General features: G+C 32.2%; 6 protein-coding genes across 8 annotated transcripts; 3 read left to right on the top strand and 3 right to left on the bottom strand.

The window, feature by feature from the left end:
* The first annotated feature begins 396 nt into the window (after positions 1-396).
* On the top strand, positions 397-8,224 carry LOC103579647 (TATA-binding protein-associated factor 172). 2 transcript variants are annotated; one of them, XM_053742831.1, is made up of 5 exons: positions 397-624; positions 759-867; positions 1,236-1,282; positions 1,817-7,295; positions 8,027-8,224. In XM_053742831.1, the coding sequence occupies exons 3-5, from the start codon at positions 1,272-1,274 to the stop codon at positions 8,222-8,224; spliced, it is 5,688 nt and encodes a 1,895-aa protein (XP_053598806.1). In that variant the 5' UTR covers positions 397-624; positions 759-867; positions 1,236-1,271. The 2 variants fall into 2 exon arrangements, with proteins under 2 accessions (XP_053598806.1, XP_008559324.1); XM_008561102.3 differs by lacking the exon at positions 759-867.
* Positions 8,225-8,560: 336 nt separating this feature from the next.
* Positions 8,561-12,907, bottom strand: LOC103579648 (alkyldihydroxyacetonephosphate synthase). The gene is made up of 5 exons (XM_008561104.3): positions 12,600-12,907; positions 11,531-11,620; positions 10,753-11,033; positions 9,712-10,000; positions 8,561-9,644 (listed from the first exon to the last, which is right to left on the bottom strand). Exons 1-5 carry the CDS (start codon positions 12,695-12,697, stop codon positions 8,561-8,563), a joined length of 1,842 nt encoding a protein of 613 aa, XP_008559326.1. The 5' UTR covers positions 12,698-12,907.
* Positions 12,908-13,267: 360 nt separating this feature from the next.
* Positions 13,268-16,255, top strand: LOC103579645 (uncharacterized). 2 transcript variants are annotated; one of them, XM_053742969.1, is made up of 3 exons: positions 13,268-13,901; positions 14,964-15,164; positions 15,424-16,255. In XM_053742969.1, the coding sequence occupies exons 1-3, from the start codon at positions 13,629-13,631 to the stop codon at positions 15,604-15,606; spliced, it is 657 nt and encodes a 218-aa protein (XP_053598944.1). In that variant the 5' UTR covers positions 13,268-13,628; the 3' UTR covers positions 15,607-16,255. The 2 variants fall into 2 exon arrangements, with proteins under 2 accessions (XP_053598944.1, XP_014296479.1); XM_014440993.2 differs by having other exon boundaries at positions 13,269-13,901; positions 15,370-16,254.
* A 1,096-nt stretch (positions 16,256-17,351) lies between these two features.
* On the top strand, positions 17,352-19,272 carry LOC103579644 (endonuclease III-like protein 1). The gene is made up of 2 exons (XM_008561099.3): positions 17,352-18,169; positions 18,796-19,272. The coding sequence occupies exons 1-2, from the start codon at positions 17,585-17,587 to the stop codon at positions 19,213-19,215; spliced, it is 1,005 nt and encodes a 334-aa protein (XP_008559321.1). The 5' UTR covers positions 17,352-17,584; the 3' UTR covers positions 19,216-19,272.
* Positions 19,213-20,519, bottom strand: LOC103579732 (nucleolar protein 12). The gene is made up of 3 exons (XM_053742970.1): positions 20,305-20,519; positions 20,119-20,224; positions 19,213-19,763 (listed from the first exon to the last, which is right to left on the bottom strand). Exons 1-3 carry the CDS (start codon positions 20,418-20,420, stop codon positions 19,272-19,274), a joined length of 714 nt encoding a protein of 237 aa, XP_053598945.1. The 5' UTR covers positions 20,421-20,519; the 3' UTR covers positions 19,213-19,271.
* Positions 20,520-20,894: 375 nt separating this feature from the next.
* Positions 20,895-24,707, bottom strand: LOC103579643 (optineurin). Its single transcript, XM_008561098.3, has 7 exons — positions 24,115-24,707; positions 23,572-23,865; positions 23,262-23,492; positions 22,666-22,917; positions 21,580-22,599; positions 21,285-21,494; positions 20,895-21,199 (listed from the first exon to the last, which is right to left on the bottom strand). Exons 1-7 carry the CDS (start codon positions 24,409-24,411, stop codon positions 21,116-21,118), a joined length of 2,388 nt encoding a protein of 795 aa, XP_008559320.1. The 5' UTR covers positions 24,412-24,707; the 3' UTR covers positions 20,895-21,115.
* Between the last annotated feature and the right edge of the window lie 2,414 nt (positions 24,708-27,121).

The following is a 27,121-nucleotide window of genomic DNA, read 5'->3' as shown; positions in this document are numbered from 1 at the left end:
AGTTAACAATAAACTAGTTTATAATTAATCATACCAATAAAATTAACATGATTAAAAATTTATTTAAAAATATAAAATATATTTTTTATTTAAATTAACTTAGATTTCGATACTTCATAGTTAATTTAAAATAAAATTCAAAATCGTCTGGTAACCAGCATCATATCGAAAATTCGAAAAAATAAATTCAAACTTTCGCGGTGGAAAAAATAAGACGAGTTAACGTTTACAAGTGTGTAACTTTGTCTGCCGTAGGTATTAAATGATTAAATACTTACACGTATGTAACTGCACATGTCTAGTAATCGGTGATTGGTTTTTGTTAAAATGGAATGCGGTCTGCGCGTCATCACTTGACCAATCGCTGTAAATTAGGGGGACAAAACTCAGGTCCCTCAGCAATATGGCTGTCAGTATAAATTTGATGCTTGTAAGATGCTTTTCTCTCCGAATAATTGGCAAAATCTAACATATAGATATAAAATTTTAAATAGTTCAGAACGTAATGTGATATATGGAGTTCCTGTAAAATGGGAAATGGGAATGCGGGTCAGTTGAATATAAAAACGTTTATTTTAAATTGATAACGACGATAAAGAAAAATAAACGACATTCCCCTTTGAGGTACGTAACAACAACTTGTTTTTAATTACTCTTTATCATCCATATTGACGTGACTCAAGTAGAAACAATTAAGCAATACACTATCTTGTTATAGTATTATTTATTAAACAATTTATGCTTTTCAAATTAAGCAGCTAATATAATTTAGTTTTTTTTACTGGAAAATTTTATCGCCAAGCCAAGCGTCGTAATGTTTCGTGCACGTGAAGAGTTAAATTGCACAGAAAAAATACTCGACTGAAAGTAAATATTCTTGATTTAATTTCATTTTTTTAAACCTCAATTCTATAAGATAAAGTAGAAATCTCGTGATCCTGAAGTTAGAAGACAAAAAGTTTTTTGATTTTTGTCAAAAATTATAGGTGAAATTTTTTCTAATACTTTTTTTTTATATTTTATAATTTTGAAAAGAATTCAAAAATTATAAGACATCGGCTAACTTGAGTATCACGAAATCTGAAGAAAAATTCTCTTGAAAATATTTTTTTTACTCAAGACTTTTTCTGTGTATTATTTTTTCAAACTCTTGTATTCAATTAAATTTTTACAAGTCAATATAATTAATTCCGCCTCATTTATATTTAATTAATAAAAGCTGTTTTATTTTTCAGGTTTACAATAAAAATTTAATTTCATAATCCAAAACCATGGCATCGAGGTATCTTTTATTATTTTATATTTAGCTGATGCAGGGTAGAGGTACTTGTGGCCACTGCTTCATTTTTGGACTTTTAATCTTCATTATAATTAATAAAAAACAGTAAAATAACATTTTTTTTTAGTAGTGGGACAAAAGTATCTCTAAACATATTTAAAGAATTAATTATGCTATTGTGTCTTTTCAAATTAATTTATTTAAATTTCCAAGTGTCCAATGTGGCCAAAAACTACTTCTACCCTGAATAAATAATGAATTTATCACAGAGTAGTATTATACACTCTTCAAGTACATAAAAAAATTTATTTTTTCACTCTTTTAATACTTTGAAATGGCGGTTGAAAGTAACTTCGCAAAAAAAATTGTTCGCTGGCAGTGATATTTCGATAATGATAGATCTAAAATGAAAAAATAAAAATTATTTACATTCAGTAGACGTGTCGCTTGCCTGAACTACAATCGAATTTAAATTTTGATTAAAACTATTTTACCGCCTAAACCAGAATTATGCTTTAAGTAGCTTTTTATTTCTAGGCTCGATCGGTTATTTATATTACTGGAGACTGGAACTAATTCAGCAACAAAAAAAGCAGCTGCTCAACAGTTGGGTGAAGTTCAGAGGCTTCATCCACACGAGTTACATCATTTGTTAGCACGTGTATCAGCTTTGTTAAAGTCCCCGCAATGGGACACCAGAGTATCAGCTGCACAGGCCATACAAGCAATACTCACTCAAGTACCTGTGTGGGATCCTCAGCCAATAAAAAAAGAATTGTTGGACAAAGATAAATTCCAGCGTAATGAAAATCCCAAAAATCAATTGACATTCGAAAGCTTTGACATGAACCAGGTATTGGCAAAGAGCACACATTTAACTGGATCAGAGGGTAGTGAGTACGATCTAATAATTGCTGAAGGTGATCAGCAACAGGCTTTTAGTAATCAGAGTGATAAGTTATTAGCTGCTAATTTAGGACTTGATCCGCGATTAATTGGAGTTAACACTTCGGAACTCTTTACTGCCGAGGATCTTGCACTTCCTGTTAAATTATCTCAAGCTCAATCGAACAAAATATCAGTAAGCGAAACACTTGAGCAGTCTGGTGGATTGAGTAGACGTGAAATAAATCGAGCGAAACGCAAAGCGAGACAGTCGATATCTAAACAGCGATCACGGGAGCCAGATGAGCAGCTTGAGACACCAAATAATGTAATGCAGTCAAATGATAATGTAGAATCTCTTAAAAAAAAAATAAAAATGGAGGATGTAGTCTCAACAGATATAAGCTCAAATTGTGAATCAAAAAAAGACGAGACGTGTATCTCAGCAGTACCTGATGGTACAGGCTCTTGGCCTGATACAATATTAGATTGGCCATTGGAGTCATTTAGTGAAAGCCTCTGCCAAGATCTCTTCAGTCAGAAATGGGAGATAAGACACGGGGCAGCCACGGCATTGCGTGAACTTGTACGACTTCATGGTAAAGGAGCTGGTAAGTCACGTGACCAAACTCAAGAGGAGATGGAAGAAAGTAATCGTCGTTGGATAATAGACGCTGCGTTACGCCTTCTCTGTGTACTCGGACTTGATCGTTTTGGTGACTTCGTGTCCGACCAAGTGGTCGCACCTGTTCGCGAAACTTGCGCTCAAGCACTGGGTTCCCTAGTTCTTCTGTTGCCCAACGATGGGGGTAAAGGTATTATGGGAATAGTCAAAGTTTTGTTAAAACTTCTAGAACACGATGAGTGGGAAGCCAGACATGGATCTCTTCTAGCTTTGAAATATTTGCTGGCAGTAAGGGACGACCTTCTGGATCAAATTCTTCCTGCAGCGTTTCCAGCAGTGATACGAGGACTTTCCGATCCTGTAGATGATGTCGGAGCAGCAGCAGCTAGCGCACTTATTCCAGTGGCTTCAACACTGCCGCGATTACTGAAAGCCGATCAGCTTCAAGCAGTAATAGGACGACTCTGGGAACTTCTTCGTGACCAAGACGACCTTGCAGCTGCTTGTAATAGTTTTATGGGATTACTTGCGGCTATACTTTCATTATCTGCAGCACGAGCTTGTCTATCACCACAACCATTATCATTAGTATTACCACGATTGTGGCCGTTTCTCAGCCACGCAAGTTCAAGTGTACGTAAAGCAACACTGCAAACTTTACAAACGTTAACAGGAGAAGACAAAGACAATGAAGAAAACCGAAAGGAACGGTGGGGTCAAGAAGGAAGTGTAATTCTCCAAGAAGCGCTACGTCATGTTTTCCAGCGAGTTTTAATCGAACATGTAACTGCTATTCAAGAAGTCGCTGAAAAAGTTTGGGAGAATCTTGTGGTTCACAGCGACCTTGAGTTACTTCTTCACGCAGCTTGTCCTCTCATCAGCACGTGGCTCTGCTTAGCGATGCAGCCTGATAACGTTCCATTTAATTCTCTACTTCTCATAAATTACAACAACATAAATGTCAGTTCTAGCCCATCAAAAGTTCCGCCCAAAAGCGGCCAAACAAATGGAGACGGACAGTCTGACTCCGGCAGTAGCAGCATCAGCATCACAGGAAAGTCTGCTTCTGAACTAAAGGTGTACATTGGAGGGATTGAAACGGTGCCTCAAGCGGTTCGATTATCAAATTCCGTACGTGCACGAATAATGGCCACACGAATGCTCGGTTTAATGTCTCGCTATGTCGTAAAACCTGCGCCAGGTGTCGTTTATACCCCAGATATTCCCAGCCCAGCATTTTGCTATGCCAGAGTATTACTAGCCCATCTTGCTTCACGATCCGCTCTCCAACGTACCGTCGTAGGCCTAACGATTGCTCATTGGGCAGCTTTAGAACATCCTCATACTCCAGAAGTACCTGATATTCTGCGTGATAAACTTTTAGGATGTCTAAGTGAATGTACATACTATGATGAAATCGCTGGCGCTTTCACAAGACTTTTACACGACAGCAAAGACTATATGGCGACTTTGAAACATTACAAACTAATGTTGCCTATCGCCGCTGAAAATACAAGTGGAGTATTAACTCTTGATCAAATTACTAGTCTTGCAGGAAAGCCTATCATTGGCTTACAAGCTTTAAATAGTGGAACGAGTACCGGAGGTACTGGTGGAGGTGGGGCGGCATTGAACAAATTGAAACCAAAACTCGTAACCAGTCTTGAGGAACGGAGGAAAACACTCGAAGTTGGAGCATCGAATACGGCTGCTCAGCAACTAGCGCTAAATGTCATGGCCATGGCTGCACTTTCTGGTGGAGCGACGATGCTGCACTGCTTACCTGAACCTCCCCAGCCATTGAATCCCCTAGTGAAACCTTTGATGGAAGCGATCAAGCGAGAGGAAGACGAAGACTTGCAGCGACTTGCGGCTAAACATTTAGCTCACCTGGTTGACCTTTGCACTGATCGGACACCGTCTCCGAACAACAAAATAACAACTAATCTGTGCACATTCCTGTGTTCTGACATGGAGTTCACGCCACGTGTGACAGACCGTGACTCGGATGCTTTCGATGGTATTTTGACTCTTAACAATAGAAATAAACATGCGGAACGAATCGCCTACAACAGAGGAACAGGAATCGGAGGATCAAGTGGCGGACGAGGGCCCGGTAGGCCTCCAGCTACAGAAATACCTTTGGAAGAATTGTTAGCTTATGAAGAACCAGAAGCAAAAGCTGCAAGAAATCGTCGTCGGGGCGCTACATTTGCACTGACAGCCATCGTAAAACTCATTGGATCGCAGTTACCAACTCGTCTACCTCATCTATGGGACATAATTATTATGAAAAATCAAAATAAAGTCGATCTGTCACTGCAAAGTCAAGTTAATCGAACTGAACAAGTCAATAATTTAATTTTTAATTTACAAGTTATAGAAGTCGTAGTGTCCAGTCTTGATAAATCCATTCTACCTCCAGTACTTGAATGCTTACCGAGACTGTGTAATCTTTTAGCTCATCCGTACAAAGCCGTAAGACACATGGTGTCACGGTGCATAGCCACCTTTGCTGTTTTGAACACCGAAATTACAATGGGACATGTCGTGCGTTCTGTAATTCCTCTTCTAGAAGCTCACTCTGCTGATGCCGGTAATTCGAAAATCCCGGCAACTCCAACTGAGAGCGATTTACGCCGTCAAGGAGCAGCAGAAGTACTCACTTGTATTGTCGAGAATCTTGGAGTCAACGTCGTACCCTTTGCTGTTCTTTTTATGGTTCCGCTTTTGGGCAGGATGTCTGATCAAAATCAAGCTGTAAGACTTGTCTGTAACTCGACATTCGCAACGCTGATACAGTTGCTGCCTTTGGACTCTGGGTCAATTACCGACCCTCCGCATCTCGCTGAGGAGAAAACTCAAGAGCGTAAATTTCTCGAGCAACTGCTTAATCCTCGTAGCATTCCTGAAACTAAACTGACAGTTAAAGTTGCTGCGGAACTGAGATCTTATCAGCAACAAGGACTCAATTGGCTTGACTTTCTCAATCGTTATCGACTACACGGTGTCCTGTGTGACGACATGGGTCTGGGAAAGACACTTCAGACTTTGTGTATTCTTGCGATAGATCACCAGCGTAATAAAGACTCACCACCGAGTCTTGTTATTTGTCCGCCGACGTTGACTGGTCACTGGGTATACGAAGCTGAGAAATTTTTACAGTTAAAAGACCTTCCGGTGTTACAGTACGCTGGGTCTCCACCGGAACGAGAAAAACTTCGACCCCGTGTTCATCAGTATCGATTAATTGTAGCGAGTTATGACATCGTTCGAAAAGATCTTGAATTTTTTGAAACAATCCAGTGGAATTACTGTGTTCTTGACGAAGGCCACATAATAAAAAATGGAAAAACTAAAAATGCCAAAGCTGCTAAAAAATTACGTTCGTATCATCGACTGATACTGTCAGGAACACCCGTTCAAAATGACGTACTCGAACTATGGTCACTCTTTGACTTTTTGATGCCTGGTTTTCTCGGCAGTGAGAAACAATTTGCTGCCAAGTATTCGAGACCGATTCTTGCATGCAGAGAATCTAAGGCTGGACCTAAAGAACAAGAAGCTGGGGCACTTGCTATGGAGGCTCTTCATCGGCAGGTATTGCCGTTCCTTTTACGACGTAATAAAGAAGATGTTCTTCAAGATCTACCTCCAAAAATAACCCAGGATTACTATTGCGAGTTGTCGTTACTACAAAAAAAACTTTACGAAGACTTCCGGACACGTCACTCAGCAACGCTTATGTCAAACTCGACGTCACCATCAACGGCATCCTCTCCTTCACGCGGTCATGTTTTCGAGGCACTTCGTTATTTAAGAAATGTCTGCAACCATCCAAAATTAGTTTTAGGTCCAAGTCATCCTCTCTATCAAGCAGTCCAAGCTCAACTAGACCAACAGCAGACTAATTTATCAGACATAGAACACAGCGCGAAATTACCAGCATTGAAACAACTACTTCTAGACTGTGGAATCGGTCAACCCCAGCAACAGAAACCTTCGACGCCTTCTGGACTAATCGATAGTCAGCAAACGACACAGCAACTCGTCAGCCAACATCGGGCTCTTATATTTTGTCAACTGAAAGCCATGCTAGATATCGTTGAAAAAGATCTTCTCAGCATTCATTTGCCGACTGTGACGTATCTTAGACTAGATGGAAGTATTCCAGCAATTCAACGACACGCGATCGTCGCCAGATTCAATGCAGATCCGTCTATTGATGTCCTACTGTTGACGACACAGGTTGGTGGACTGGGATTGAATTTGACTGGTGCGGACACTGTTATTTTTGTGGAGCACGACTGGAATCCAATGAAAGATCTCCAGGCGATGGATCGAGCTCATCGGATCGGTCAGAAGAAAGTTGTTAATGTTTATCGACTGATAACCAGATCAACTGTTGAAGAAAAAATTATGGGACTGCAAAAATTCAAACTTTACACGGCTAAAACTGTTATCAGTACAGACAACTCATCGTTAGACACCATGCGAACCGAACAAGTAAGTATTTTTTGTAGGAAAATTGTATATTGTGTGACAAGGAATGAAACAAGACGATTTCAGACTAGGGTGAAGTTAGCTGCCGAGCCGTAGGTAGGCTGACATCGCCTGCAGTCTGAAGTGCTTCATTCTGAGTTACACATTAGGATTTTCATAATTACCTGCATTAGAACTAGAAATTTAATTGTCAGCAGCCAGTCAGAAACAAGTCGATTTAAAATCAATGGTGTAATCAACTATTAAATCGCCATACCTGCGCCAAAAGTTAAAATTCCTATCTAATAATTTTTTAATTTTTTTTTTTAAATTATAAATTTAAAAAAAAAATATTTGAAAAAATTGCACCTGTAGTTTTTAAAATTTTCTACATGTACATATTTTTAGTTTTTTTTTTTTGCAATTTATTTGTTGAAAAAAAAATCCAAAAATTGTTAACTTCAGGATCATTTATAAAAATTAGCACATGTCCCATTTTTCTTGCAAACAGAGGCAAAAATTTAAATTTTCAAGTACAGATCTGGTGAAAAATGTGTAATATACTATTGTTTATTTACAAGGGACGAAACAAGTCTGTTTCTGCCGGCTGACAGACGTTCATAATTTACGCGATTTCTAATATTCCTTCGCGACATTGGACTGAAATTCGCTTCTTTCGACGAACCCTAGAGTTTGAATGCTGGTATCACAAAAAAAATATAAACTAAAAATAATTTTTCTTTTAATTGTTTCAGTTATTAGATTTATTTTCATTGGAAAATGGACGAGAAAAAAAAGCTGACGAGGGAGAAAATTCACGAGCAATTAATGCTATTCCAGGACTCAGCCGATCAGTTTTAGAAATAATACCAGAACTATGGGAACAACAGCAGTATGACGACGAATATGATCTTGACGCATTTTTATCAACGTTAAAAGGAACCAACTTGTGAAATTATTATTTATAGTATCCCAGCGATAGCTGCAGATCAAAATAAAATTATTCATCCAAGTAACTAGAATGTAAGAACGCTTGATATATATTATATATATATATTTTTTTTCTTTATTTATAATAACTTATAAAAACAATGCAAATACATTTTCGCATTTGTACCAAAACAACTCATTTTGAATTATTCCTTTGGTAACTTTCACCACTGAGACATTGAAGTTGACATCTCTTGAGAAAACTTTTTAAAATTTTTCTCGTGACTGACTTTATCTCACATGATAATTAAACATATATTTAATATTAAAAAAAAAAAAAAAGTTAATTCATTGGTCATCTATAATTTGGCTCTGTATTGAGGATCTAAATTACCGGCAGCAAATATATTATTAGGATCCAAATGTTCTTTCATCGCGCGATAAAGTGAGACTCCAGTCTCGCCAACAGCTTCAGGATAAAATTTAGCTCTCATTTTTCCTACTCCATGATGATGAGAAATAGAACCACCGCTGGCAATTATTTCAGCTCTTGCATTTTCTTCAATTGTCTCGTAAGTCTCAACAGGTTCATGCAAACCGATATAATTGAATGCTAAATAAAAGTATATGCAACATCCTGCGTCGTAGGTTTGCGTGACTCGGCAAGACATAAGATAATGCTTGATACCTCGTTCCTTGCAGTCCCGTGACACGCGAGATTTTACGTTTCGGCAAAGTGACAGTGCGCGGCTCCAAGGCACAGAGGTTTCAAATGATTCCGACAGTACTCCGAACTCTAAACCCAAGTCTCTGATATACGCAATGACAAATGTAAGAATGTAACCACGTTCTCCATTAGTTTCACCAGCAGCCATTCCACCGTACTTTTTAACAATTGCGTAAATTTTTTTTTCCTGACTAGCGACATCACTTGACTCGTAGCCTTCAAATAGCAGAGTCGCTACACACACGCTGTCCCATTGAAACCCTTTGATTTTAGTCACATAAGTTTGCTTGAAAGCATGCATTATCTTATCCGTCAAACCGCTGTCAGGACGCAGTGCCTGACCAAATCGAAACTGTTCATTGTCCATCAACCGAATACTCGATGGCTGACATCGCTGGCGTGCAACTTCTCTCATCGCGTCAACACCACTTTCAAAATTTGGGAATATGACACTTCCGTATTTAACTATTTTTGGCAGCGGACGGACTTTAAGGACGACTTCCGTGACAACACCGAGTGTACCTTCACTGCCGAGAATCACATGGTCGAAATCTGGGCCGCTAGAAATACGTGGCACCTGCGCGCCTCTTTCTAGAGTCAACGAGGGATCTTGTGTTCGTCCTGTAACCATTCTCACTCGTACGACCAAATCTTCAATGTTTCCATATGTATTTTTTTTCATTCCGCTTGCTCTTGTGGCCACCCAACCACCCAAGCTATAAAAAACAATTTGAAATTAAATGTTGTACAATTTTTTACATGACAAGTTTAGTGGTAAATTACCTAGAAAATTCATACGAATCAGGCTCGTGACCAGAGGTTAAACCTCTTGATCTCAACTCCCGCTCAAGATCTTGTCCAATGATACCTGCTTCGCAGCACGCAACGAGGTTCTCTCTGTCAATCCATAGTATGCGATTCATTTGCGATGTATCGAGAGAAACTATTGTACGACGCTCTTGTACGGGACAAGTTGCAGCTCCACTGACACTAGTACCACCGCCGAAAGGTATACAAGCGACTCCGTATTTTACACATATCCTTATTATTCTCTCAACATCATTGTGACATTCTGAAATATGAAGAGATTGGCCTTCGGTACATAAAGTTTAAAGGGAAAACTTAAGTTAAGTAACGATGCAAATATTTATCATTGATGCCTTAACTTCCCGCGTGAAAATTTAAAATTTTTAAAAAAAGGAATTTATTTTCGGTCCGGTTTTAATAAATCGAGTTTTCATCAAATCTTGATGTTTTGAGGTCCTCGATTAAATTTCACATGTTAATTAAATACAAATAAAAAATAAAATTGAGCAGAAAAAACTTGAAATTTTTATTCTGTTTAAAATAAATGAAATTTTTCGAACTGGATAATATTACTTAGATACTTTAATAAAAAAATTAAATACAAATCAATAAATGGCATAGTATATTTATGACGTAACCCGAGACATAATCATAATATTCGTTCTTATAATTATTGATAATAGTAATTGTTTAAAAATTTCATAAATTTTTTCTTCAAACCAATTATCATCCATATCTTATCACTTATTCGTTGACATTTTACTCGTATATCAGAAACAACTAACAATATTTTTTAATACTAAAAAAAAACGTATACATTTTTACTTTTTCTCCATATTCATATTTAATTAAATTTATAATGAATTTTATTTATTATTAAATCTATGATTACCTTGTATACATGAATTATTACGATTTTTATTTTCAAGTAAATAAGTTTTCAATAAATAAATTAAGAAATTTTTGAATGATCAAAATTTTTTTTTTAATATGCGCAATAAAAATTTGAAAACTTACTTGGCCAAAGAATAATATCCGGTATCCTTTCAAAATTTCCATGTTTCAATTGAACCATTTCCCGAAGTGTATGCCCATGAGCTCGGAATAATCTATCGAGACCATCCGTAGAAAAAGAAATTTTCAACTGATTTACAGCATCGAAAAAATCCTGAGAAAGTATCGGTTCAGGAAATGATGTCGGTAATGACTGTGCTGGTGTTCGTTTTGTCAAATCAACTCCAAGGACTTCTTTGACCCATTGCGTAAAATAAGGCAACTGGAGGTTTCCAATGGGGTATCTTGAACAATAAGAGTATATATTAGCATCTTAAATCATCATTATTCTCATTAAATGATATAATATATTCATATTTATATTTGTCAGGTGAGAACACATTTTTATATTTTTTTTTAACTTGAGAGGATTTAAGTATTGAAAAATTTAACTTTAAAATTTGTTGTATAAACATAGCAAGTCTATTGAGACGTTAATAAGTTATTTTTAAATGAAAAAGACTATTTATTTAAGTATTGCAACACAAAAAATTAGAGAGCCGGCATAGGTAAATGATAATAAGTGACATTTCACATTAACACAACGAAAAAAAAAATAAACACTTGAAACAAAGAACACGAAACTTAATTACTCACTTAATAAAGTCCTCCAGTTATTTATTTATTTTTTTTTTAATAATAAATACATGAGATTGTCATTAAAAAAATTAGCATGCACTTGAATTGGAGAAATAAAAATATACAATTGTTAATTTTGTTTTAGGATTTTTTGATTTTTTACCGTGAACCGGTGAATTCAATAATCGAATTGTCTTTGACAACAAACTCCGAATCCTTGTAACCCCATCCATTCCACTTGAGTAATTCCTGCCTGTGAAAAAAATGAAAATTTAATTTTTATCATCTGTATAATATGACATTTTTATCAATGAATGAAAAAATGATCTGTAGTCTTTAAAAAAATTCAAAAATTATTAGACGTCAGCTGATTTCAGTATCATATTTAAAATGGGTATCTAATATATCTATTGATAACTATTATCTTTTTTCATCAATATACAGAAATAAATAATTTCGTGGCGCAAGAATAAATTTTATTCTATGAAATGAAAAAAAAAAATTTTCTGTCCCAAGAAAATTTTCGTTTTCAATTCATGATGCAAAAATTTTCTTAATTTAATTACGAAGTGTAAAAATGATACTGAAGTGAGCTGCCGTCTAATTTTTAAATAATTTTTCAAAATGATAAATTAAAAACAACGGATTTCCAAAAATTGCTCCTGTAGTTTTTCAAATTTTCTACATATGCATATTTTTATTTTTTTTTTATAATTTATGTTGAAAAAAAAATTCAAAAATTCGCTGCCTGTTAGCTTCAGGCTTACGTGCAAAATTAAAAAATTCAAAGGGTAAAATAAAGTAACGATACACGTGACTTAAATCCAATCGAATCACTCGATTTTAAATCTATCTAACAATCGGAAATACAAGACAACAATTTTAAACTCCGTCATCATCAGATACTTTTAAAAAAAAAAAGTTATGATTCAAAATCTAGTGTCCTAATGATCCGACGATAATGAAACCGCAAAAGTTCAAATCACCAAAAATCTATTGATTAAAAACGAACTGTATTAAAATATAACCAGAACACAATACACGCGGGGAAATAATTTGAATGACTCGTAAATTACAGAAAATTACCGTGTACTGAGTCACACATAGAAGGCGTGGTTAAAATACTCTATAATAATAGAATAAATACAGTATTATAATACACACAATAGTTTGATGTAACACAAGTTAAATCAGTGATAAAATAATTTAAATTAAACATAAATTAAACTGACCTGATTTTCGGGACTGTACTTTTAACATTAGTCGGGTTTATCTCATTACTATTGTGATTTCCACCAGGTAACGATGAATTAGATCCTGATTTTGACATTTTTATTTTAAAAAAATTATTGTCGTAATAAATAATTAACTTGCGGTATTTAAAATCTATGTCTTGAGAAAAAATACAATCACTGGATAAAATAAATTACTCAAGTTTATAGAACGACGTTTTTGTTGCTACTAAACGTACAACTAAACGCCGTGTTGATTATCAGACACGAGCTTTAGCTTAAACTTACTCGGCACCGCCATACGCCGATAAACCAAATTTAAATCGATACGGCCCCCGCCTGTCTACGCTCCGCCCATTGGCAACATGCCGAACTCACAAAACGCGTCTTATTTTTATTATTCATATTTACATATATTTATATATATAAATTTTTAAAAATAAAACACACAACTGTCACAAAATATAATTTTTAAACCAATAGAAACTCATTCATTCTTATCACTGTAAAATAAACATTTGAATTAAGCGCGGGAAATTCAAATGTCAAAAAATCGTAACCAATGAATGCGCGTTTTAATGATAACTTCCTATCAAATTTACACATCAGGAGAAAGTAAGTCATGTTTACAAACATATACTTGACATATACTTGCAAATGAACACTTACGATACTGATGACGACATCAGTTGTCTCGCAATTTATCTTTGTCATCTTTTAGCGATACCTGTGTTGTAAGATTGTTGACATTGTGTTTAATGATAAATATAAAATGAAAAAACCATAAATTAATAATAATAATAATAATATTTAAAAAGTGAATGCAAAAAAAAAAAGTTTTAAATAAACGCGGGATCAACTTGTAAATAATTACAGTACTGCTAGAAGACGGAGCTTTATTTGGATTTATAACGTTTGGTCGTTATCATGATAAATCCCTGGTCGCTGGTGTAGATAACAAAAACAAAAAGAACAAGTTGGTTAAGTGTTTAAATTAAGCATAGATATATTTTTTTAACGCAATTAAATATGCCTGATAGTGCAGCTGTTTATCGACCTACGACAGTGGGTTATAGTTATGAAGCTAACGGGGATGGTAATGAGAGCGGTGTTGGAGTCGGAGGTGGTGTAGGGTTAAGAAATGGATTTTCACGAATAATGTTCAGGCACAAGGTCAGTACTAGGAAATGGCTCGAATGGGTGCTACTGTCAGTTGCACTCTGTGCTACTGTTGCTGGGCTTACTACTATGCTAGTTAACGTCATAGCTTCTGAAAGTTCTTTACCTTCAGAAATTGTCCAGGTATTGTGGAAAAATAAATACATTTTTAATTATTAGTAAGGTAAAAGATCTAGTATCTAGTCACTGCATTTATTTGTATAGATATATTTAGTAAAATTTAATAAATATAGATATTCAAATATATGAGTGTTCGGGAACTAGTTCCTTGATCGGGTACTAGTTCTCTGATCGGGTACTAGTTCCCTAATCGAGTTCTAGGCCTTTGAACTTATTAATTTTTTTTTAAAGGGGAAAAGGAGTCTGAGATACAAAAACAGAGCCTTTATTACCTTCTTTATTAAAATTCTTAAAAGTAGTGATATTATTAAGCATCATTTCAAGAATATTCTCCTAAATTTTCATAAAAAAATATTGAAAAATAAGCCAATGGTAATGGGGAGAGACGAGTCACTTAAAAAAAAAGTCTCCATGTGAGGCAGAATAACTCATGACTGCTTCATTTGAAATAAAGAAACCAAAAAGATTTCTTTAGTACATAAGTTTGATGGATTTGAAAGAAGGAATAAACAAAATATTCATTTTTGAATTTTTAGTAAAGGTGCAATCGAAAAATTATGATTTTTACCAAAAATTGCTCCTTTTGTTTAATTAAAAAATAAGTAGATATTGAAAAAAAAAATCCTTTGTTCAAATCCAAGATAAACTTATGTACTAAAGAAATCTTTTTGGTTTTTTTATTTCAGATGAGGCAGTCATGAGTTATCCTTCCTCGCATGGAGACTTTTTTTTTTATGTGACTCGTCTCTCCCCACTACCACTGGCTTATTTTTCAATATTTTTTTATGAAAATTTAATAGAATATTCTTGGAATGATACTTAACAATGTCACTAATTTTAAGAATTTTAATAAAAAGGTATTCTGTAAAAAAAATCACAAAAATATCCTCTTTTTTTGTATCAGACCTCTTTCTTCTCTTAATCTAGGGTAAAAGACCTAATAACCGATCAAGGAACTAGTATTCGATCATGGAGCTAGTACTAGATCAGGATACTAGTAAGTTGATCGGCTACTAAATCTTTTACCTTATATGAAGTATGAATAAAAATAACATTTCATTCCAGGACAATTCAAAAAACGGATCAAAATCAGATACAACAACTAAAGTTGAGGATGTTGTTAATCAGGATCCCAAAGGATCATTGGCCGCTGGAGCAAGTATTACTCTAATAGGATTGGTGATGGGTGCCCTGTGGGTTTGGTTACGTTTCTTCCGACACGGTGGCAAATCTCAAAGAGGTGGAATAAGTCGTGCCAGCGGACAGGTGAGACTTTATTTAAATAACAGACTCCTTTGCATTCCTCCTAATTTTTTTTTCTTTCTCTCTCTCTCTTTTTTTTTTAATTAATTTATTTTATTTTTAATTTCTTTGTGTTGCTTTTTATTTATTATACCGCCGGTATGCTCGTTGCTACGGCGTTTATTATCCCTTGCTCATTATTACACCTTATGTACGCGTATGAGGAAAGATGTTGGGCGGTTTGAATCCATCAACTGACTTGCTGGTGGGTTCCACTTCGCAGTACGGGCCAGTACTCACTGAGGTGCCGAGCCAGATGACCAACAAGCAGATCATCAACGAGACTCGAGCTGTCCCATTGTCAGACCAGGAGGAGGAGACGCACACGCTCATGCCGGATTCAGCTGCTGTTCCATCTGCGGTCACCAATGACTCCAGTCATCCTACCAACCAGTTAGCAGGCTGAGTACATGATTACTTAGAGTAAATCGTACACAAAAAGAAATAGCTTTATCTTCTCTCGCGCTCCATTTTCTTTCTTAGAATGAGAAACAGTTACTCTAAGAGTTTAATTTTAATCATTTTAATTCATTACACATTATAGTTTTTTTCGTTGTATTTGTTATGTAACTGATAACAATAGACAAACTGTGATTCTGCGGAAGCAAAAACTAACTTGTTAATTAAGTTAATGCACAATTATTGAAGAAAAAAAAACGATGAACAAAAATTGTAAAGAATAAAAAATTCACTCTATTGACAATTGTTACTTTAGATGTTATGTTATAAATATTTTTAAGTACTAGAATGTATGTACTTATAATTTTAATTTTATGTAAGAGTTCAATCCGTATGTTTTATTTTTATTATTATTATTTTTCAATTATACTTTTATTTTATTCCGTCCACTGATACGTACAACTTACCTACACTTGTAAAGTATGGGTGGAGTTTGTTTACATTTTACAATCAAGTTTTCATTTTTATCATACATTTTAATCATTTGATTCCTTTTTTAAACTTGTTTTGTTAACATATTACAAGTGTATGAACGGAAATAAAGACTGAGTGAATGAAAATCAACACGAATATGTATTTTTTTCTGCTCTTACTATTAATAATTAGAAGCAAATTATTATTATTTATATAATTAATAGTGTTTCGTATGGAGGACATCTTCAAATAACACCCCCACTTTTTGAAAATATTCAGTGACTTTCTATTTTGACTGTATTTAAATTTTATTAATTAAGTACATTCTCAGATAGTGCCCGCGCTCTAGGATTCAGAGAAACAAATTTTTTTAAGTTTTCTCTAGGATTTCTCTAGGATTTGTCTAGGATTTTCAGAGAAGTCTTCCATAATAACTCGAACACATAAAAGTAAAGGAAAAAAATTTGTCTAAGATTTCTCTAGGATTTGTCTAGGATTTCTCTAGGATGTCTCTAGGGTTCAGAGAAGTCTTCTATAATAACTCGAACACATAAAAGTAAAGGAAAAAAATTTGTCTTAGATTTTTTTTAGAATTTGTCTAGGATTCTCAGAAAAACAAATTTCTCTAAGTAATAAAAGATAAAAAATTGTTAATTGTTTGCTAACTTCAGAGTCATAAAAAATGTGTGTAAATGTAGCAGGCATGAGACAAATTTTATGTTACAAAAAACGAATTAATCAATTATAAATATATGAAAAAAAATACACATACTGATTTTCAAATTTTATAAGTTCGCATTTTTTCAATTCGCTTATTTCAAAATTTTTAAAATTGACAATTGTCAGCTACTTTGACACTCATAAAAAATATTACTTGCAATTAATATTAATTGGGAGTTAAACGAAATTCGGAAAATAAATTTCAATAAAATTTTATAAGTGTGACTGACCTGCTTTTTTTTTTAATTTTCAAGTGAATAAATAAAATGTATGAATAAAAATTAAAAAATGCCTAGTTAGAATGAAAAATTAGTACGCGCGTTTTTTTAAATTTCATAATTTTAATTAATCCATTTATTCGTTTAAAATTTATGAACTGTCTGATGTCTGCTACTTTCACACATAAAATTTTGATGTCAATTTTCGAATTCGAATTTTCAAATTTTCTACACTCTAATTTATTCACAAAATTTCATTTAACTCCTAATTGATGTCAACTATAATTAATTTTTTTTAAAATTAATTAATAAAATTTAAATGCGATCATTACAATTGTCATTAAATATTTTCCAAGATGGGCACTGTCTGAAAATGGCAAAAAAAACTAAATTTAAATTAGATACACCTGAAAAATAAATTTTTCCATGGCGCTGCTGCTTTATTTTCACAAAATAGTAAACACTAGTACAGGTTATATTTTCATTGATCGTCTGATAATATAAATATGTAAACATGTATATGTTTATATGCACATGTTTTTATTTATAAACAATTATATTTGAATTATTTGAATGTTCAAAGTTTTTATCAATACATTAAGAGAAAAATTTAAATCCTATAATATGTCATCTACAAAAGACTCAAGGTCATTGCGTTCAAGTAAAAAAAAAACTAATGATGAAATAAAAATAAAAGATGAGGATTCCAAAGAGGAAGTAGTTGTCTCAAAATACTTCGTCGCTGAAATTTTGGAACAGAAGAAAAAACCAAAAAATGCCGGTGGAAAAAAACGTAAGTCTATTGAAATAAAATATGAAGAAAATCAGGATGTTGGTGACGATGAACATGAGAAAGAAAATAGTGAATGGTTTCCTAAGAACTGGAAAGAGTCGTGGGATTTAATAAAAGAAATGAGAAAAGGGGCCACAGCACCAGTCGATGACAAGGGCTGTCACAAATGTTCAGATCCAAAAGCTGACCCTCCTACGTATCGCTACCAAACTTTGGTATCATTGATGCTTAGTAGCCAAACTAAAGATCAAGTTAATCATGCAGCTATGCAGCGTCTCAAAGATCATGGATGTACGCCTCAGAAACTTCTTGCAACATCTGATGAAGTTCTTGGAAAACTCATTTATCCTGTTAGTTTTTGGAAGGTAAATATTTTAACGTCAATATTATACCCAAGTTACATAAAGACAACTTTAAGTCTTTTAAAACGACAAGACATTATTTTTTATTTGAAAGCCAAGTTTTTTTTATGGAAATAATACAGATGGTCTTAAGAGTCGTAGAAAATTTATAATACTAAAATTAGCCGTCTAATAATTTTTGAATTTCTTTCAAAGTGATAAGTTATGAAAAAAAAATATTTCAAAAAGTTGCACCTCTAGTTTTTTCAATTTTTTACATGTGCATGTTTTTAGTTTTTTTATTTTCATAATTTTTTTGTTGAAAAAAAAAAAAAATCAAAAAATTGTTACCTGTCTAACTACAAGATCACTAAAAAAAGTCATTTCAATTCAAAAAATTTTGTAGATGACTTATTTGTTGTCAATTGTCTCAAGTCTTTTAAGCAGAAATTTTTTGGTGACATAAATTTCTGATTACTTTGTCAACATTTTGGCGTCTCATCGATAAGTCAAAAAACAGTCTCAAAACTTAAACCATTGATGTCACGAAGCCGTGTGCTACTTGCAATTATATTTGCTCATCATTACCATAAAATATTAGTAATACTTGAACTTTGTTTTATGCGATTTAAATTTGCTGGTGTTTACAGAGAAAGGTGCAGTACATTAAGAAAACATCGGAAATTTTACTAAATACCTATGCTGGAGATATTCCGAACACCATTGAAGATTTATGTGCTCTGCCTGGCGTTGGTCCCAAAATGGGACATCTTTGTATGCAAGTGGCATGGAATCAGGTCACTGGTATAGGCGTTGATGTGCATGTCCACAGAATATGCAATCGTTTGGAATGGGTTAAAAAACAAGCAAAAACACCCGAAGAGTCGAGAAAACAATTGGAATCATGGCTACCTAAAGAATTGTGGAGTGAAATAAATCATTTGCTTGTCGGCTTTGGGCAAGAGATTTGTTTACCCCAGCGTCCAAAATGTGATCAATGTTTGAACAATAAACTCTGCCCTTTTGCTAAATCTGATAAAAATTCAAATAATAAAAAATCTAAAAAATAATTTTAATATAATTATTTATTTTTTTATACAAAATACAAATAAACAAAATTTTTGGATCATTCATGATTGCGTTTGAATTTTTTATTTCTTTTTTTGCCTTTTGTATCTTTTACTGAACGATCTTTCCTCATTTTTTCTCTGATTGCAAGCTTTTTATTTTTATTCCGCAGCATTTTTTGCTTACGCTGGAATACTTGATTTTTCATTCGACTTTGCAATGTTTCTTTTTGTATCGCTCGCGACCTTTCTTTTTTCGATAAATTTACTTTATTATCTGCATCATCGATTATTTTAGACTTCTTTCTCTTTAGTTCCATACCAGGAACTACATCGTCTTCTTCTTCATCACTCTCTTCATCGTTTTCAGAAGCTTCTTCGTAAGTTGGTTTATTTTCTCCTATCCAGTTGGCACTTTGTGTCAACTGATTTATATTTAGCTCTAATATACTCACAGACTTTCCATCAGTTTCATATTCATGTTGAGAAAGCAGCTCCTCTAACTCAGGTACATCGCGTTGGGAAACTAATTTTTTAAACTTTTCTTGAGCCTAAAATTTGTTTCGGTAAAAAAATTTGATTGTAACTTTTAATTATAAATTGATCGGGTTAAAAAAAATATTAGCGCCACACTTGTTAAAAATTTTCAATGACTTTCCTGTCGTGACAGTATCCAAATTTTATCAATTAATATTTTTATGATTTTTTTTATCAGAGTACCCTCTTTATTAAAATTTTAAAAGTTTGTGAAATTATTAAGCATCATTCCAAAAATATTCTGCTGAATTTTTTTAAAATTAATTAATAAAATTTTAATAGTTATAACAGCAAGATGAAGATTTTTAAAAACTGGAGGCACTGAGCCCTTAATACTAAATATCAAAATTTAATAATAAAAAAACCTACTTCTTTTTTAATCCTTTTTTTTTCTTCTTTCCATTGAGCTTCTATTTCTTGTTTAGCTTTGAGTTTCCGTTCAAGTTTTCTTTTTCGAAATCCGCTCAAATATTCTCTGCAGAAAAATTTTATTAAAAATAATTGTTTACTTTGTGAGCACAACATTCAAACAAAAAATATATATTATGCACATACTTTCGTTTCTCTTCGTCAAATACTAAAGTGACTTTCCTTCTTTTTTTTGGCTGCCCTGGTTTTCTATTAACATTTAGAATCTTGGGAACAAAATTAAATCCTTGCCGCATGGACATGTTTTTGTTGTTTTTTAAACTACTATTTACAGGTTATATTTTTATGATAAAACGTGAGATAAATCATATGGTTTAGACTAGGATGGAAAACTCGATTCTGATTCTAATCGAGAATCGATGTAGACAAGCCAGTACCACAAACTGTGAAGAAATGGCTATGCCTGACCTCTAAAGGAGAAAATTTTAGCGTTATTTCAAAATAAATTTTTTAGTTTTAGCGGCCATTCATAAAATGTCACTCAAAATTTTACTTCTTTAAACCCCCTAGCTTTTCCTTCGTCACAAACAGCCCCCCCCCCTCATTATGAAGAAAATATATACACAGAAATATTTATATATTTACAAATATGAAACGAATGACTTTTCTACCAAAAAAATAAAATTTAAAAATAAGAATAGCTCCTTGGCAATCAACTGCATAAATAAAAATGAATTAGAGAATAAACGAAAATTTTTAAGTTATTTTTAGTTTATTTTTTAGTATAACAGAATACATACATTATTTGACAACTTCAATGTAATAGAGATTTAAACAAAAAAATATTTCATTCTCTACAATATTCTTACGTATTTATCTTTACAATACTTTGTTATCATTATTATTATGACTATATTTTTTTACAGCTAGATGTTCATCAAGGATAACACTAACGTAGTTGCTGATTTAAAGAAACTAATTTAATAGTTTTTCAAACTTAATCAATAGGTTGGCACCACCCTGGGCCATGCCACTGTCCCGGCATTTTATATAAGCCGCAAGTATCACAAAAAGCATCGACCTGCACAAAAAATAAATAAGTAGTTTAATGAAATGAAAATTAGTGAAGAAAAATTGAAACAATATTCAAATTTGAACTAATTTACGGGAATTCCATTCGGTATCTCTGCAGGAATAGCTGTTGGATTAGGGCCATTTAATCGCTGCAACAATTGTTGATTATGATCTCGTATTTTACCCAGTTGATCTGTCAAATGTTCTCGCTCATGTATCAATTGCTGTTTAGTTCTCTTTTCTTCTTGGAAATCACTTTCGTAGAGTTCGAGCTGATGTCGCAAATGAGCAATCGTGTCGCTCTAAAAAATTAAAATAAAAATTTTATTACATTACTACTGGCTGTAAATTATATTTAATAATTTAAATTTAAAAGTAAACACTAACGTCGTCTTTAGAAATTTCAACACGGGCTTTGACACCCTCAAGCTCAATATTTTTTAATCGAAGTTCTTCTTTTAATTTTGTGCATTCTGACAACATCTCATCGTGACGCTTTTGTAAAACTTTCATGTCATCTTGAAGAGTTCTCATTTGTGCTTCGTACAACATACTTTGCGAATTGAGCGATGCTTTTTCTTCATTCAAACTCAATTTTTCCTGTTCGAGTATCAAATGTTCAGCTTGACAATTTTTACGTTCGAGTAACAGCTGATTCTTTTCATCTTCTAATATTTTAATATTTAAAGCGATTTTCTCTTTCTCTTTTTCAAAATTATATGTAACTTCGGCGGGTTTAGAATTCTCACCGCGAATAATTTCTAATTCGTGTAGAGTAGAATTGTAGTCAGAAAATATTTTTTGAAATTCATTTTGCGCTTTAATTAAAGTCTGTCGTTTTGAAATATTTTGAATTTGTTCATTGATCAAGTGCTTTCGGCAATTTTCAAAAGTTTCTTTGAACGATTCGATTGTTTCAGTAGACAAATTCATTTGGTCGCTGTAACTTAGCAATAATTCTATTGTGTCAATACAGCGTTTCAAAGAATCTTGAATGCTGATAAAATGAGACGTCTGTTCTCCGTAACATTTAGCCAAATCACTGAGCCTTTCATTGTAGTAAGTGAAATGCTGAAAAAATTGCTGGCGATTCTCATCTTGAGATTGTTCTAAAATCTCATAGTTGTCAGTTTTGAGCTGAAGAGAAGTAAAGGCGCTTTCATTTAACGCACGCAATTGTTCTTTCAGTGACAAAATTATCTCTTGTAAATAATGCATGTCTCGCTCTTGACGTTCTCTAACTTCCAATATTTTTCCAATGTCTTTTATATTGTCTTTGTGTAATTCTTTGAAATTAAAATCCGTTGAATTTAAACCAACAGAGTTCGTAGTAATTAAATTACTACTATTGCTTTGCGCTTTCATTGATGAACAATTTAATTGTTTTCCATTGACTGGATTTCCTGCCTAAAATAATTTAAAAAATTAGTATGATAGATTACTTATATATAAATAATAACTCATATAATTTACCTGTTCTGATAAAAGTAAAGACATCATCATGGATCCGGTATCAGCAATTTGCTTATTTATGTCAGCTTTTTGTTTTTGTAACAGTGAAATCTCTTCAGTGTCTTTAGTAAGTTCTTTAAAATCAAAATCGTTTGAAAGAAAGTGACTAGTCTTCATAGAAATAGAACCATCATCAATTGTCTCCATACTTCCAGTTTTTACTGATAAATTATTTATTAATTGTCCTGGTTTTTGACACATTAAATTTTCGGCCTGAAATATTTTATTAAATTAATAAAAAAAAAAAGTAATTTACTAAAAATTCAGGTCATTCTGAGACAGTGTCCCCTAATTTTTTGAAATAATGTAATAAAAGCAGTGTGTTAAATTAACACACAAAATTGAATATTTAACAGGAAATTTTTAACACAGACTTTTTTCTTTACGCAAATACAAAAATTTTTTACTGTGTAATTTTTTTTTAAATCTATATATGGACGAAATTGTCCTTTTTTCAATTAATTGTTCAAATTTTGATACGCTCATAACAGTTGTCATTTAAATTTTTAAACATTGGCGGGCACTGTCTAAAAATGTCCTTGACTCATAAAATTCACCTGTTCTGACAAAAGTGAAGAAACAATAATAGATTTTTTATCTGTAAGTTTCATCTTTAAATCAGCATTTTCTTTTTGCAAAAGTGAAATTACTTCATAAGTTAAATCCTTAGAGTTAAGATCCTTTGAATTTGAATTATTACCGTCATCATTAATAATTTCCGTACTTCGAGTTTTCATCAATTTAAAATCTATAACTTGTTCTTGTTTTTGAGCGATCGAATTTTCCGGCTAAAATATTTAAAATATTAATTAATAAAACTTTAATTAAACAATCATATTATTATTATTAATAATTAATAAAATTCACCACTGAAAATTGTGACGTCAACATCGACTCTGTAGCAGTAAGTTTAATTTTTAAGTCAGCGTTTTCTTTTTTTAAAAGCGAGATCATATCACAAGTTTCTGCAAATTTTTGCTTGTGATTTCCATGAACTTTCATAAGCTCATTTTGAAAATTTACCAGCGTATTAAATTGTTTTTTCATGGCATCATTATTTCTAGTTAAAGTTTCTTTAAGTTTAACATTTTCTTTCAGTAGCTCAGCAACTTTCAGTTCTATTTCTTCTTGACTTAGTGTTGAAACTATTGAATTTAAATCCTAAAAATAATATACATTAATTTTTGATAATCAAAATACAATTTAAATTTTCATGAGAGAATTTAACTGACAAGTGGCAATTTTTTGAATTTTTAAATAAATAAAAATTTAAAAATACGTCTTTGGATCAATGCAAAATCAACAAGCGCATTTTTTAAATGTATTTAAATTAATAAATATTTAAATGTCTGCTAAATTCACTCATAAAATTTGAATTATTTTATAATTATAAGTTTGACAACTGCTTACAACACTCAAGCTTTTCTTTTTAATTTCTTCATAGTCAGCTAATGAAGCTAAATTTATAAAATCCATAGAACTTTTACCAAGAACAACAAAAGATGTTTCATCATCGTCATCGTCGCAGTTTAAATTATTTTGATATGGCGTATTAACTGCAGAAAATGTCGGTTCATTTAATTTAAATTTCGGCTTGCCATCATTAATTTCCATATTTAGACTGCCCATTATACTTTTTGATATCGAATGATTCATAGCTTCAAGCTTCGGGTCATCCTTTGAACAACCGGGTGCTGGATGTGACATTATTATTTAAAGACGTAGTGCCCTTAAATTTTTATACCGTTTAAATTTTGAATATAAATTCACATACGTCAATGTTCAACATCAACGTAATCTCCACGAGGATCACATTTAGTTGCTAAATGTTTTTTTAAAACGATAGCTGACGACACTCCGTGTTTTGGTCACAAATGACTCCATGACTTAACTGTATACTGTATTAAATGTATACATACTGCGTTTTACATTCAAGATGATGTGATTAGTCAGTTTTGGTTAAAAAAAATAAACCAAAATTTTTTAACCTTTTTTTCCGATCGCACTTATGAGTAAATCCGCTAGGAGCAGTAGGATAGGTAGGGACAAATGCTGTTTAAATTCAAATTAAAACTCGTAACTTGCAGTTGTCATTAATTTTAAAAAATCATTTTTAATGAACTAATGAACTATATTGTTCTTGATATTATTTACCGTACAAAATTAAGGTAATTCTCAGACAATGCCTCCCCCCTCCAATTTTAAAAAATTGATGAGAATGAATGTAGCTGACAATTATGAATTAAAAAAATTTTAGAATAAATACATAAAAATGTAAGTAAAATACATTTTAAAAAATGAATTTTTAGGTAAATGAAAAATCAGCGCGCACATTTTTTTAAATTTAATTATTTTAATTAAATTACTTATTTATTTAAAATTTATGTCAATTAAAATTGTGTCATGTCTGCTACATTCACACTCATAAAAATTTATGGTACTGAAGTTAGCCGACATTTGATAATTTTTTAGTTTTTTTTTTTCAAAACAGTAAATCATAAAAAAAATATTTGGAAAAACTGCACTTACAGTTTTTTAATTTTCTACATGTGCACATTTTTACTTTTTTGTATTTCTGTAATGGATTTGGTGAAAAAAAAATACGAAAATTATCAAAAATTTATGAGTGTGAATGTAACTGACAAGTGGCAATTTTGAAAATTTTTGAATAAATAAATAAAATGTAAGCAGAAAAAAAAAGAAAAAATGCGTATTCAGATAATTGAAAAATCAGCGCGCACTTATTTTTAAATTTCATTTATTTAAAAAAATTTATTTATACATTTAAAAGTTATAAATTGTCTGGTCTACGATCTTTGTGTTAACAAATTAAATATTTTTTTGTTGATTTAATGCTTGCAAAGTGTTAAGGTTTTTTTTTTCATAGAATAACTGGTAGTGATATTAAAAGATATACTTAGCATATTGGATAACTAAAAAAATTACTTTTTTGGTTTTAATTTGTTTTATAAATCAATCAAGCAAAAATAATTTATCATTTTACAATAAGATATGGAATGCACCAATGTTTCATTTCTAACTCTTAATTGTCAACGTGTTAAAAAAATGGCAGCATAAATAATATAAAGTCATCACAATGTTAAGAAAGATATAACAAAGTGATATAAACATTGACAAAATTTTCAGTTGCCAGTTCATAAAATTGAGCAAACATTTAAATATAATAAAAAGTATTACGCACATTATTATGACCATCAGTCATTAGGACGGAGGTACAATTTAATAGCTTAAGTACATTCAGGTATAATGTTAACACGTAAAACCGATTATCCTCAATGCACCCGCATGGCACAGCATTACTATCACAAAATATTCGTATTTTTTGATCATTATCTTAAGTAGATCTTAACACTTTAATGAGAACTCTTATATAGTCTAAAATGTTTACTAATAGAACATAAGTATTTTAAGTATTAGGATTATCATTGTACAGTTATCAAGAAATTGTCTAGACCATTATGATACTGACGTCTGCAGGAAAATAGAGATGCTCGTATTTTATTAAATTATGAAATTTAGTGTCATCTTAGAAAAAAAAAATTTTTTTTTATAAATGTATATGAAGAATCTTTCACGATCTAATTGCGCCTATTTTCAAAAAACTATTTTTTACAATATCTATAATTACAATCCAAAAATTTTTACGATTTGAAAAGATAATTATCATGAAAATTGCACTGATAGTTTTTTAAACTTTCTATCGGGGCATATTTTTAGTTTTTTTTTTTTTTTTGTAATTGATTTGTTTAAAAAAAAAATCCAAATATTTTAAATTGTCAGCTTCAGAATAACGAAAATTTTACAGCAAAACTTTCATAAACTCGAAAATATAAAAAACTAATGAAGGTTTTTCTAGAAAGAAAATTAGTGCTACATTTAAAAAATGTTCAGAATTCAAATTTAATTTAGTATTTTGATTAATCATATGAAATATATGTTATTTAAATAATAAATATCTACTAGAACTTGGGAAATTTAAAGAATTATTCAAATATCATTATACTAAAATTAGCCGACGTCTAATAATTTTTGAATTTTTTCAAAACAATAAATTACAAAATAAAAATATTTTTGAAAAGTTGCACTTGTAGTTTTTTATGTTTTCTACATATGCATATTTTTAGATTTTTTAGTTAATTAGTTGAAAAAAATTGAAAAATTGTAAATTGTCTGTTAACTTCAAGATCATGATGCATCCCCTCCATCATAATTATGACGATGGGCATTTGAAGCGAAGTGGGAAAAGAATAATTACTCCGGACTAACTATTGGATAATTGTATAAGTAAAGGAAAGGGATGGGGTAAAACTAAGAAAATTGAAGCAGTGGGGGGCTTGCCTTAATTTCGGAGGTACTGCAATCATCTACTCAGAGTAGTTTTCGATCTTGAGAGTAT

Source organism: Microplitis demolitor, chromosome 2 (assembly GCF_026212275.2).
Source record: "Microplitis demolitor isolate Queensland-Clemson2020A chromosome 2, iyMicDemo2.1a, whole genome shotgun sequence".
In the NCBI taxonomy this organism is placed as follows: domain Eukaryota; kingdom Metazoa; phylum Arthropoda; class Insecta; order Hymenoptera; family Braconidae; genus Microplitis; species Microplitis demolitor.
Note: the sequence above shows the minus strand (reverse complement) of the source record. Positions and strands in the feature narration are given on the sequence as shown.